Source organism: Lampetra planeri, chromosome 46 (genome assembly GCF_965212315.1).
Source record: "Lampetra planeri chromosome 46, kcLamPlan1.2.h2, whole genome shotgun sequence".
Taxonomy (NCBI): domain Eukaryota; kingdom Metazoa; phylum Chordata; class Hyperoartia; order Petromyzontiformes; family Petromyzontidae; genus Lampetra; species Lampetra planeri.
This window is the reverse complement of record NC_136152.1, coordinates 4,853,947-4,866,473: the sequence shown is the minus strand read 5'-3', so window position 1 is coordinate 4,866,473 and position 12,527 is coordinate 4,853,947. Positions and strand designations below refer to the sequence as shown.

General features: G+C 46.0%; 1 protein-coding gene across 2 annotated transcripts in view; it reads left to right on the top strand.

Moving 5' to 3' along the window:
* The window catches only part of LOC144733346 (low-density lipoprotein receptor-like), a 42,971-nt gene that overhangs the window by 1,802 nt on the left and 28,642 nt on the right, over positions 1 to 12,527 (top strand). For both annotated transcript variants that reach the window (XM_078615198.1, XM_078615199.1), the window contains exon 2: positions 9,886 to 10,005. In XM_078615198.1, the coding sequence (XP_078471324.1) occupies positions 9,886 to 10,005 (120 nt within the window). The remainder of the gene's footprint in view (positions 1 to 9,885; positions 10,006 to 12,527) is intronic.

The following is a 12,527-nucleotide window of genomic DNA, read 5'->3' as shown; positions in this document are numbered from 1 at the left end:
GCTAGACGCGTGTTGGGGTAGTGACTGTGGTGCTGGACACGCAGATGCGGAACTGCGCCTACCGGCATGAAGGTGACTGGGTAGGTAGTGACCTAAGGTCGGGTTTGAAGGTGGGTGGTGTATGGGGGGGGGGGTGGTATTTGTTGGTAATTGTGTGGGGTTTAAAGGTAGGTGGTGTATTGGCGGGGGGTATTTGCTGGTAATTGTGGGGTTTGAAGGTAGGTGGTTGGTGTTTGTTGGTAGTGTTCTCTGCGGTATTCTGTCGGGAGGCGAGAAACTTGTATGTGCAGTACATGTCTCAGGGTAGGGTGGCCAAGCACACGCGTAAGGTGGAGAGATGGGGTGTGATGGTGTTGGTGTCCAAATCCGTGCAGGGTTGTAATTGCAAGTCCAACATGTGCTTTGTATGGGGCCGCGTGGGGTTTAAAGGGCCGTGTTGTGTTCAATCGGTGGCGTTGAACGTGTGAACTTCTTTCGCACCGCACGTAACCAAACGTGCTCGTCGGAGTGCGTGAAGGACGACCACAATCTGTGGACTTACGATGTTGTGTGTAAGTACACGTGTCGTACTATCCTATTGAATGGTGCATCCTTGTAGCTCGCGTTAACCACGTGGTGCTGGGGAGCGGTGGCGCAGTGGTCCGCGCACTGCGCTACTAACCGGTTCGAGCACGTGAACCGCTTCTTGGAACCCTCCTCGTAGGTTGACTGCCTCCCAGATCATTGACCTGGTGTGGCAAGTGGGTCTCCCCGTCTTCGTTTACACGCACAAAGGCGGCCGATGCTGTGCCCTCTGCACTTGCCTCGACAGTGTTACAGGCTATCTGGGGAGTCTTTGTCTTTGTAGTTGCTTGTCATTCGTTCGCGCGTGTTTGTGTATACACTTGTATTATATAATGTGCCGTGTTTAGCGTTCGTTGCATTGGAATGTGTAACAAAATCTGTTCATTCGTGTACTGACAATTGAGTACAGTATATATAGTCGGCGTATCAAAGTGTAGTGGGGAGCGGTGGCGCAGTGGTTGGCGCACTGTGGGGAGCGGTGGCGCAGTGGTTAGCGCACCCGCGTTCAAATCGTCTCGGCCACGATCAGCAGTGACGAGATATCTCTGGGGACCGGTCATTTAACCCCAAACCCCCTCTCCCCAGATCAACTCTGCCTCTTTCTTTAATTGTCAATCACCTGCCCAGGGTGTTGTGTAATAAACATTGGCACCTGGGAGACACAAAGGCGGTGTTGCTGTTATTCTACCCAGCCGCGCCTTAATAGGTGCTCGCTAACTCCCAAGCTGCAGTGCTTTGCCCCAATGTGAACCACGTGTGTGGACACGCAGTAGTAGTGGGATTCTAAGGGTCAAATTAATGTTAATTATAATTTCGCAGCCATGAGTGCGTGAGACTTCAACTTCTGTTCTTGCTGTGTAGTATTGTTGTGTTTATTGTACGGTAAAAACCGGCCGCCTTTGTCTTCAACACCGGGAAGACAAAGACGTCCGGGCGTAGTTGATGGCTGCCGGGCCTCTCTTTATAGGTTCTGCTCGCTAACGGCCCCTTGCCCCGCCACTTTGTTGCAGGCTATACGGGGGATCTTTACCTTTGTTCTGTGGTGAGGGTGATTTAGTTGCCGGGTGTTTACTGAAAGAGTGGATTAAGTGCCGATGTACACTGAATGAGGTCTGTCCTTGAGTATTTGCTTGAATGACTGCATCTTTGTACGTGTACTGATTGGTGTAGTTAAGTTGTGAATATACCCTTTGAGGCGTATACTGAATGGGTGTTCTGTATGTACGTTTGAGTATTGGTGTGTTCTTGATACATACCGCGTTGTGTACAGTGCACTGTACACGCACGTGGCTTGTGTCCTTGAAACGCCACGTGTGCTGTGTACAGTGCCTGCATGTAATACAATCGCACCAATTGTGTTAGAACACTACGGCACACTTAATGCTGACATGCAAGATGTACAACAGCGCATGGTGGTGATGAATATGTTAGATGATCCATTACTGCTGTAACTGCGATGTGGTTGAGGGTGTAACAATCGTTGCGGCTGTGGTCATGCATTTAAGCCTGCTCGGATGTTTTATTCGTGAGCTGTAATGAATTATGACGAGTTATTATAATGGTTATCGGCGCTGGTGTTATTGTACCAGAATTTCGTAATACTGACTATACGGTGTACAGTACTTCGTGATGTAATTGTGGCATTGTAATGGTCTGCACCTAATTGAAACGCTACCATAATAACTATATAATGCAATGATCCTTTCCATGCAGTATAGGGCAGAGGTGGGACAAAGTCATTGTTATGCAAGTCCAAGTCGAGTCGCAAGTCATCAAATTCATGACTCGAGTCTGACTCGAGTCCAAGTCACATGACTCGAGTCCACATCTCATAGGTGGGACAAAGTCATTGTTATGCAAGTCCAAGTCGAGTCGCAAGTCATCAAATTCATGACTCGAGTCCACACCTCTGGTATAGGGTAATGCATAACTGTAATTTGTCACCTAACCCTAGACCGAATACTGCACTAAAATTAGGGACCTTGTACGGTATTGTTTAGACTAGCTTCACTTACAATTTATTCGTAAAATACCAAATGTTCAATATAAGTAACTGCACATAGCAGTGCCCCATGTCACCAAATCCGATGCATTGACTATCGTAAGAAGAGACCCGCTACGTTGGGGCTGGTCAGATTAACTAACCAGAATCTCACACCACGTGTGTGGCTAGATAATGGTTGCAAGTTGACTGACCCATTAAAAACAAAACCGAACGGCGTTTAATATACAGAGTTTCTTTCGGTAAAGTCACTTAGATGGGAAAATAAAGACATGATAGATCACGATGTTTCGATCGCAACAACAAGCATTCGTCTTCGGGTGAAAGAAACATGCCTCTAACAAGGCAATTGTATAGGGGGGGGGGGGGCGGCGAGAGAGGGTTGGGATATACTTCAAAGAGGGCTTGGGTGAAAGAAGAGATGTGACCAAGGAAGCTTTGAGATCAAACTCAACCACATTTAGAAATGTATCTACGTGACTTTACCGAAAACCTAAGAGTGAAATCCTGCCTTCACGAAAGCTTCTAGTCAAGATTGGTGGTGTAATATATGCACCGTGTAAATATTCGTGGCACTCCTCTGCCGGGATGGGTTACCATGGGAAGTTTCAAAGCTAAGAAGGTGAAATGCATGTGTGCAAAACATATCGTAATTACTAAACTTTTATTGTATTAAAAGGGACTTCCATTCTATGCTGTTGCTGGAAATGGCTACAATGCTTGTCTTCCAAATACGAGGTATATTAATGGTCCTAATTATAAACACTTGTGGCATGCCTTGGTTGCTAAAAACATGTGTGCATGAAATGTCATTGCTACATTATTCGCACTCCGTGATTTTTCGAAACCGTACCGATTTCTACCCCCCCCCCCCCCCACATTAATGTGGTGAAGAAATCGTGTACTGTACTGCAGCACACAACACTAACAAAAGTCCCTGGGTGGTAAGTATTTATTTCCCAATTGCTTATGCCTCAATGTGCAGAAAATGGCTATTCCCTGCAAGCTTTGCTTTTGTGACCAGGACAGTAATATTTTGAAAATTACCTAGTTTCCAGAACATTCCAGATTCGGTGCGAGTAAGCTTGGTGGAACTTAGAACTTTCCAGTAATATAAATACAGGGGCCTTAAGCCCACCAGTTCATTTTAGTTCCAGCTGCCCAAGTGGATACATCTGCATTTTTCTGAAATGGCATCAAGAGGCTGCAAGCATCCAGCAGACGTGTTTTGCTATCTGGCCAATTTTTCGAAAAGGTACTCTGTGGAAGCATCTGCTAAGATGTGAGGCCTACAAGGCATTTTGGCATGCCTGTCAGGGATCCAGACAAACCCTGGGCACCTCCTTTCACCTGTGAGCAATGCAAATTAACTCTGGAAGGTAAGATGGACAATTGTTGCTTAGCATTTTGTTATAAAATGTATTATTTTAATTAGAAAAGTTTTTTTATTAATAAATGTTTAACAATTTTCAATGTTGAAAAATATATCAGAATGTTGCGAGAATCTCTTGTACATTAGTCATTGATGAAATTGATTTTTGTAGGATGGTACAGAGGGTAAGAGCCATGAAGTTCACTATCTCGAATTTGGAAACTCACTGACCACTCGAGCAACTGCTACTTTGACGTTTGGAAGGGTCCATGCAAGACTGGCAAGAATGCAGCTGCTATCGTGTATCTGGACCGTCCTTCATCCATTGCCCTGGTGCCACACTGCCATGAGCTCCCTATACCCACTCCTCTGGAGAGAGCAGCCGTCTTTTAGAAGAGGACAGCAAGTCGGAGCGAGGAAGACATTGTAGATCCAGATGACAATTACAGAGGTGGAGCTGAGGAGAACCAAAAATACCTTGACTTAATCAGATCTTGGTCTCACCAAGTCAAATGCCGAGCTTTTGACATTTAGGCTCCAGCACTGGGACTTGTTGGATGAAAGTTTGCAAGTCGCAGATCCGACGCATCACCAATCTTTTCGCAGCTTCTTTACCCATCAAGATTGGTTCTGCTTCTGCCACAATGTGACCAATCTGTTAGAGGCAATAGGAATCGCCTGTAACCAGAATGAGTGGCGCCTCTTCATTGACAGCTCATCCAGGAGCCTGAAAGCCGTGCTGCTCCATAATGGTAACAAGTACCCATCTCTTCCCCTGGCTCACTCAGTGCACCTCCCAGAGGATCACAACAGACCTTGCTTGGACGCCTTGAAGTATGATGAGCACAGCTGGGAGGTCATCGGACTTCCAAATGGTGGCATTCCTTCTTGATTTGAAGCTTTCACTGCAGTAATCCATACTCTTTGGTTCTTTCAGCAAAGTCATGTAGGTAGAAAAAATAATAGATCACCACGTTTTGATCACAACACGCGCAATCCTCATCGGGTGAGACAACTACTCACCTACTTGGGCAGAGTTCTTGCTCTCATCTCACCTGATGATGATTGCTTGTTGCGATCGAAATGTCGTGGGCTATTGTTTTTTTCTACCTACATGACTTTACTGAAAGGAACCAAAGTATGGTGGTATTCCTGATGGGTCTCCAAGGAAATTTTGCCAAGTATCTTTGCCTTTGGGACAGCAGGAACACCAAGGCGCACTACCACAGGCGGAGACTGGCCACAGCGGACCGGGTTCTTTGTGGGGAGGAATAATGTCAAGTGGGAGCCACTGGTGGACCCCCGGAAGGTGCTGATGCCGCCACTGCACATCAAATTGGGCCTTATGAAACAATTTGTCAGAGCTGTAGATAAGGAGTCGGCAGCCTTCAAGTACCTTCAAGACTTCTTCCCTAATCTGTCTGAGGCAAAGGTCAAAGTCGGTGTCTTCATCGGACCACAGATAAAGAAGATCCTGGAGTGCAATGAATTCCCAAGAAGCTCGCTAGTAACGAGAAAGCGGCTTGGAACGGCTTTGTCGCAGTAGTTCGTGGATTCCTGGGCAATCACAAGGTCGAAAACTATGTGGAGCTGGTTGAGACTGAAGAACTACGGCACAATAGGCTGTAGGATTTCCCTCAAGTCCATATCCTTGATGCTCATCTTGATAAATTCAAGGAGAACATGGGAGCGTACTCGGAGGAGCAAGGCGAGCGCTTCCACCAGGATATACTGGACTTTGAATGCTGCTACCACGGACAGTATTACAAGAACATGATGGGAGACTACATTTGGGGGCTGATTCGTGAAAGTGATTTGCAGTACAATCGTAAGTCTCAAACTACGCTCTTCTAAATCTTTCGTAGTAATTTTTTTTAATTACTTTAGTACAAACACGTTACTTTTGATTTGTAGGTTTGTACTATGACTAAAAGACAATTTACCTGTTTTTGCCATTTGAAAGTAAGTACATTTCAAAATCACTGTCCTGGTCACAAAAGCAAAGTTTGTGGGGAGTAAAATAGCCATGTTCTTTACTTTTTGAGACATCGCAATTGAAAAAATAACTTGCTACCCAGGGGCAAATTGTGTTTTACTGTAATCTATTGCCCCACTGCTTATTGTATCGTCATTTTACAACCTTGCCACAGTTAATTTGCAGCTCTCCCAGATGACCCCTGCCGTCTGTCCAAAACAAACCCTGGACTTTGTGCGTGGCATCGAGTCTGACGATGGCATTGGTGGATCGCCAATAGCTTTTGAGTGACATCATCCATGTTACAGGGCAATGAGAAGCCACCCCCCCCCCCCCCCCGTGTCATATGGCAGGGTCTCTATGGGCCCCATTTTTAGGGTTCATCCTGGGATGAGGTTAGTGTGGCTGGCACTGGACTGAAGTCGTGTGACCAAGGACAAAAAGCTTCCCTGTATAGCCTTTAACATGCTTTTAGGGCAAGTGCTGGTATGGAGCACCGACTAAAGGCTGGCACACGACGGCTGGGTGGCCAACACCACGCATGGCCGCCATTCTCCCCCAGTGGCAATGCTTACACACCACCAGGTACTCGTTTGAGGCAGTCTGCACCGGTAAAGGCCCTGGACCGGTAATGCAGTGTGCTCGCATCTATGCCACCACTCGCCACAACCGTGAGCCCTCTGTGCTACCCATCTGTCTTTGTGCTAATCGTGTACTGATGTGCTGGTGGTGGTCTGTTTGAAATTAATGGAGAATGAAGTGCTTTGTTGCACTGGGTCTAAGGCCATGCCTGCTGTCAAGTGGATCTTTTTTTTTTACTTTCCACTGTCCAGTTGCCTATGGCCGTTTTTGAAATGGTTTAACGTGCAATAACGTTTGTCTTTAAAAAGAATGGATGTTATTTTGCTCTCTTACACGGTGCATCCACGTATCCTTGCCCATTACTCTTCGTGGAGACCTGTTGGCTGATTTGCATTGACCGTTTGGGTTTTTATGCGATGTGGCGCAGGCATGTAGTTTGGTGCAATGGTCTGAACCCAGTGGAGGAGGTGAGTTTGTCCCAGTCGTGGCTGAGTATTTGAACTGGTCAGTGTAAGCCGGGCCTCCAGCTTGTGCTGACCATTGGGGTACAATGTGGTCCACTGGTTGGAAATGTGCTGGAACCACATGCGGTTCTTTAAGGACTGCTTTGGTGTTCGCTTCCTCGCCTGGTATGAACAAGGCCGGGGGTTAGATCCCAACCCTGACTCTTGTATATTGGGATTTGCATGGTCTCTCTGGTCGTGTGGGTTTTATTTCTCCTGGGTCCTCTGGGAGTTTTTTCCCCACTCCATTTTATAACCCACATGCATTGAGATTATTTGTATTAGTTGCTGCAAATGTCCAGCTAAGCCACTTCGTTGAGCTGTCATCTGTGGCAGGTCTCTTGGTGGGCTTTACCTCGTGGGATGGCTTATTTTAGAATGTTCGGTTTGTTTACCTTGTGCTTTGGTATTCCTGTGCTTTTGTATTTGTAACGTTCATAGCTGCCCCCCACTAGACATCTGTTTACAAATCTATCTCCAAGTTGGCCTCCCGCATAAATCATTTTATTACAGGCCTGTCTTGTAGTTGGGTGTATTGCAACTCTTGCTATTTTTAGTTTACCAAATTCGAAATAGATTTTTGATTGCCAACCCCTTTAGTGATCTGACAACCCCCATGACTCTCCCACAGAGCCGTGGAGCACGAGTTAATTTCACAACTGCCGTATTGTCCCCAGCTATTTGAATAACACTGGCTCGTAACAAATAGTGTTCTGTATTAGGTTAACGATTTGGGCAATGTCCCCTTCAGATACTACAGATCAACTGGCTCAAGTCATTGCATATAACCAATCTTGTGCCGTGGAAAATAATCATGCTTCGAATTTGAACGATGTTTTGCCGTGTTGGGGGGGGGGGGGGGGAACAGCTTCGTGTAGCAGTGGATTAATGCAGGGCTTTAAGTTGCATTACATTTGCCTTCCCTCATGATTTTTATGTCGCTACTGACCAGCATTGTACAATTGCCTGTAAATTGGCCTGCCCAGCTTTGCTTGCTATGCCGTTGATTAAACATTCGCAATGCAGTATGAAGGCTATAATTTAATGTAAATTATGTTGGACTGCTGTGAGGCTTTTATTAGTTTTGGCCTTGTGCTGTGATCAGCCGTTAAAATAATGCAGTTCACTGCTGTGACAATTTTATTACAGGTGTGGCATTTAAGTGGTGCCGGAAACACTAAAGTGTAAAATTGCTTCAACCGGATTCTGCCTTGGGACATTTGTTTGAAGACCATTTTTGTGTTGAACTTTATTTTCTGCTTCAAGTTTTTAAAGGGTGTGGTTGCAGACCTCGGCTATTATGACTAATATACACAATGCTCTCTTCCAATTCACAAATCCTTCCAAAGGATTGCCCCCCCCCCCCCCCCACATTGCTAACTTTGAAGGCAAATCCTTTGTGGCAAATATGGTATTATAAGTAAATATGAATTCGATTATTATTAAATTAATTTCTACGTGACTGTACCGAAAGAACCAAAGCGTAATTAATTTGATTATTTGACGATTGAGATCTTTCTGAAATATTTGGCGCTAAAATCGCAACTGTTCTACTATGATCATGTCTTTATGAAAACGGTATCGTGCCTGGAATACAGTAATTGTGGTGCGTTTATATTTTTAGAATGGATAGTTTTTGATGTGACCCCATCCAATGGGTATGCTCTGAAAGTTAGAAGCCAAAAATTACTTTACCGTACCATTTGCATGCTTCATGTGGGCTTGACCTTTGTCTCCTAATGAGTTTATTTTGTAAAAAAAAGGGGCTGAAGTTTGTGCTGAAATACGTACAGCTTGTCACACGCTTGATCGACTTTTTCCCTTGGCCCCCCCCTTCACTGGAACACTTTCCCATCATATTAGTCACCTTTTTGCTCAACGCATGTTCCCTTCATTACCCCCACCACCCCTTAACCTCCCCAACTACCACCGTTTTCCCTCATTCTTACATGGCCTTCACTCGTTAATCAATTTCGCTTTCAATTCACGCATCGATTTGCCCATGGCGTGTCCTCTATTTCACGCGCCACCCCTCCATTTACATTATGTACAATTCGTTCTGTGTAAAGCACCTTGAGGCACTATAGAAAATGTTTTTAAGATGTGAAATTCTTTTGCACCCATACGTAGACAACCGTGATAATCAGTCTGGGGGTTAAATGGCAGATTTGGTTTACCTTGACCACTTCAGTTTGGGCCGCTGAAGAGTGGTGAGGTGGGCACTGCATCGGTTTCGATATTTACTGCTGACGTTGGCCGTTGTGGACAAATGGAGCTCTGGTCACCCAGGTTCATCGTGCAGTCCACACCCACTGCACCACCTGGTCTAATGTTGCACTTTTATTCACGACCATTCGGACAAGTGTTTTTTTGTCCCCTTTATTACCACCAATTCATTGCTTTGGGTGGAGACTCTTCCCCAGGCACACTCGTGGTTCTTTATGGTTGCTGCAATATTTTTCATGATGTGACACAATTATTACTGCTATGATTGTCGTTTGTTTTCCCCCCTATTTTTAGTAATCTGTACCGGAAGCACAAGTTCACCTCCCAATTCATTCGTCTTGTCTACCATGAATATTATAATTGTGACCTATTTACAAATGTAATCCACCTACAGATTAACACGGTTGACCATGTATTTTGCCAAAAAATCTGACGTTTTGCAACCCTGATTTTAAATTCGGGAAAATACTGGAAGTTGCAAAACCACCATTAGTCTGGAAAATGTTTTCAAATCCACCAATTTCATGGGCAAATGACCATTTCGAACCTTGATTCAAAAATAAGGCCAGTTTTTATTGCTTTGCACAACTCGTCTTAAGAGTTATCTTGTCATAGGAAAACCTCACCCCCCCCCCCCCCCCCAATTGTTCTGTTGCTGCAGGCGAGTGGACTGCCTGCTTGGATACTCAGTTCCAGTGCCGTAACGGCCGGTGCGTGACTCTCGCCTGGCGCTGTGATGGTGACCTCGACTGCCCGGACAACAGTGACGAGGAAAACTGCCGTGAGTTTGCGCTGCGTGGTTGGAACACGGCCTTCTACAAAGGGGGTTGTGGGGTAGGTGGGGGTGCTATGCAAAAGTGACTACGAGGATGGATTTTGCTGGGCTCGTTTCAATTTCTACCTGTGGCCAACATCTATGCTGGAATGTATACATGTTGAACTTTTACACCGTGCTAATTCGATGTGGTCTGAACTTGGACTGCATTGAGGCATTTGGTTGGTTACACTGCTTTGCGAACCACCCCAGTGTCTTAACGCCCACCTACTGATACCGTAAGTGCAGAGTAATCCTAAAGCTGTCCGTCCTCCCCTAGGTTGGCTCGGCCGTAAAAATGGCTGAACATCCGCACTACGGTTGGGTGCTAGCCACATTGCCTTTTACGTGCCATCCTGGCCTTTCCAGGTTCCTCCAACGGCACTTCCCCCAAACATGTTGGCCTATGTGGCAGACCTTTGAAATGGCACAACCTTTTTGGGGTGTAACAGTGCTTACCTCCTATAAAAACTCTAAGTTTCATTTTGTGGTCATTTCAGTTGTAAGTGAAGCTACCATGAGTCTACCCTAGGTAGTATTTATCTTATCTAATTTCTTCATGGTGTGCATTTGTAGTGGATTCAACAGTCGCGGACGTACTCTTTGGAGGCAACACATTTATTAATACCAACACACGGTAACTACCCCTTGACACTATCAACCTGTGGTGGTGTACCACGAGGCTAACTGCACTAATTACACTAACTAGCTACAACTGACTAGACCACCGCTTGGGTCCAGGTCCACGTGTTGGAGATTCTGTAGGACTTAAAATGTAGATTGTTCAGGATGAACAACAGCAGCCGGTCCCTCCTGGGACCAGCTTGTATCCTCTGTGGCGTGCCTGGCTCCGCCCTTAGCCACGCCCACCTTCGAACCCTCGAGCAGGATCTTTGCCCTGACACATGACCACCCCTAGCCCCCACTTGGGGGGGGGGGGGGGCCCTGTGTAGACTTTACTGGTCACGTGTCCTCTGGGGTCAACCAGAGTGCCACGGCCTATAGTAACCCCATTCTCCGAGGCTGACGCACTCGCACCCTATCTTGTCGGTCGGCACTGCACGCAGAGTGGTGCCATCCAGTGCTGTTGGTCAGCGCTTGCCATGCCCCTCCAGGGCCAGTACTGCACCCACATGAGTGGTGCCCGCGCTGTCAATACACTGCACGCCGTGCCTGTCTAGGGCTGGCATTGCACAGTGACATCCGCAATGTCACTACACATTTAAGAATCGTATTACAAAGTCGGCCTAGCGTATAATGCTACTTGGTCAATCCCATGCGTTATGCAGCTTTCCATTTACTGTGTAAAAAGGTCAAATGGGATGTCTTTTTGTGGTAAGTTGGTCAATTAATAATGCCCCTTTTGGGTTTTGTAAGGAAGTCTTCAAAGCTACATGTTAGCATTGCTCAATGAAAAACATTTGATTGTTCAGACTTTAATTATTCCTAGCAGTGATGCATGAACCCCACAACTCTGCGTCAGCTGGCTGTCTGGACGTGGCTAAAGATATCGTGCTCCCCACACTGCCAGGGTTTATTCTGGGTTTTGGTGACGCGTGACTGCGTGTCTGAGCCCAAAGCACATGTGACGGCAGAAGCTGCCGCCGTCCTTTTAGTGAAATCTGGCACTCTGTGGGTTGCACTCGTGTTGAGGGCATCTGAACATTGGCGTGGATTTAAAGGTTGGCCATAATTTTACAGCTGCCTTTTGTGCTCCTGAAGCACTTTTAGTTTTACGCATGATCTTTCGGTTCCAAAGTACATACCCAAGGGCCCAAAATTCCGAGTAGCCAAACAAATTTCAGAGGCATCGTGTTCGTCGTGATATTGGACACTGCTCTGTGCTGGGAGTTTCAAACTCGACTCCTGTGGAGAGTTACTGATGCTTGATTATTCTCCCTAAATTTAAAGTTTGTTCTGTTATGAAAGAAACGTCCATCCAGAACTTTCACAATGGGATCGTATTTGTATAATGTTACATTGTTGGGAAATGGGTCCTGGGTGGTGCATGGCTTCTGGGGTTGCACGAGTTGCCCATTTCTAATCCCAACACTGTTGGGGCGAGTGCTTGATGACAGTAATTGGCACCCAATTTTTATCAAGTTTGCACTAGACAATTTTCCAACCCGCATTGCAAGGACATTGAAACCTTTAGGCTTGTGTGAATTTTAACCAATTTGTCGTGCCACCATCACCTGGCCACTTCATATTTCCCAAGTAGATTTGGGAATTTCACGAATCTGCGTGAATCCCACTGTCCTTGAGGGCTCTTTCACAGGCCATGTACGATGCGCCTGATGCGACTTGAGCAGGAATCAATTTTACACTCAATTCTGCAGAAGTGCCACTCGATTGAACCTCCTAGGGCACCCAAAGTCTATTTCCACAGCAAATGTCCTCTGCTTGTTTGCACTGTTGCCTTGGATTTTTAGTGCAACTTGCACTAGTGTGCTTGGTTAAGTAGGAATGAACAGCATACTTGCCCAACT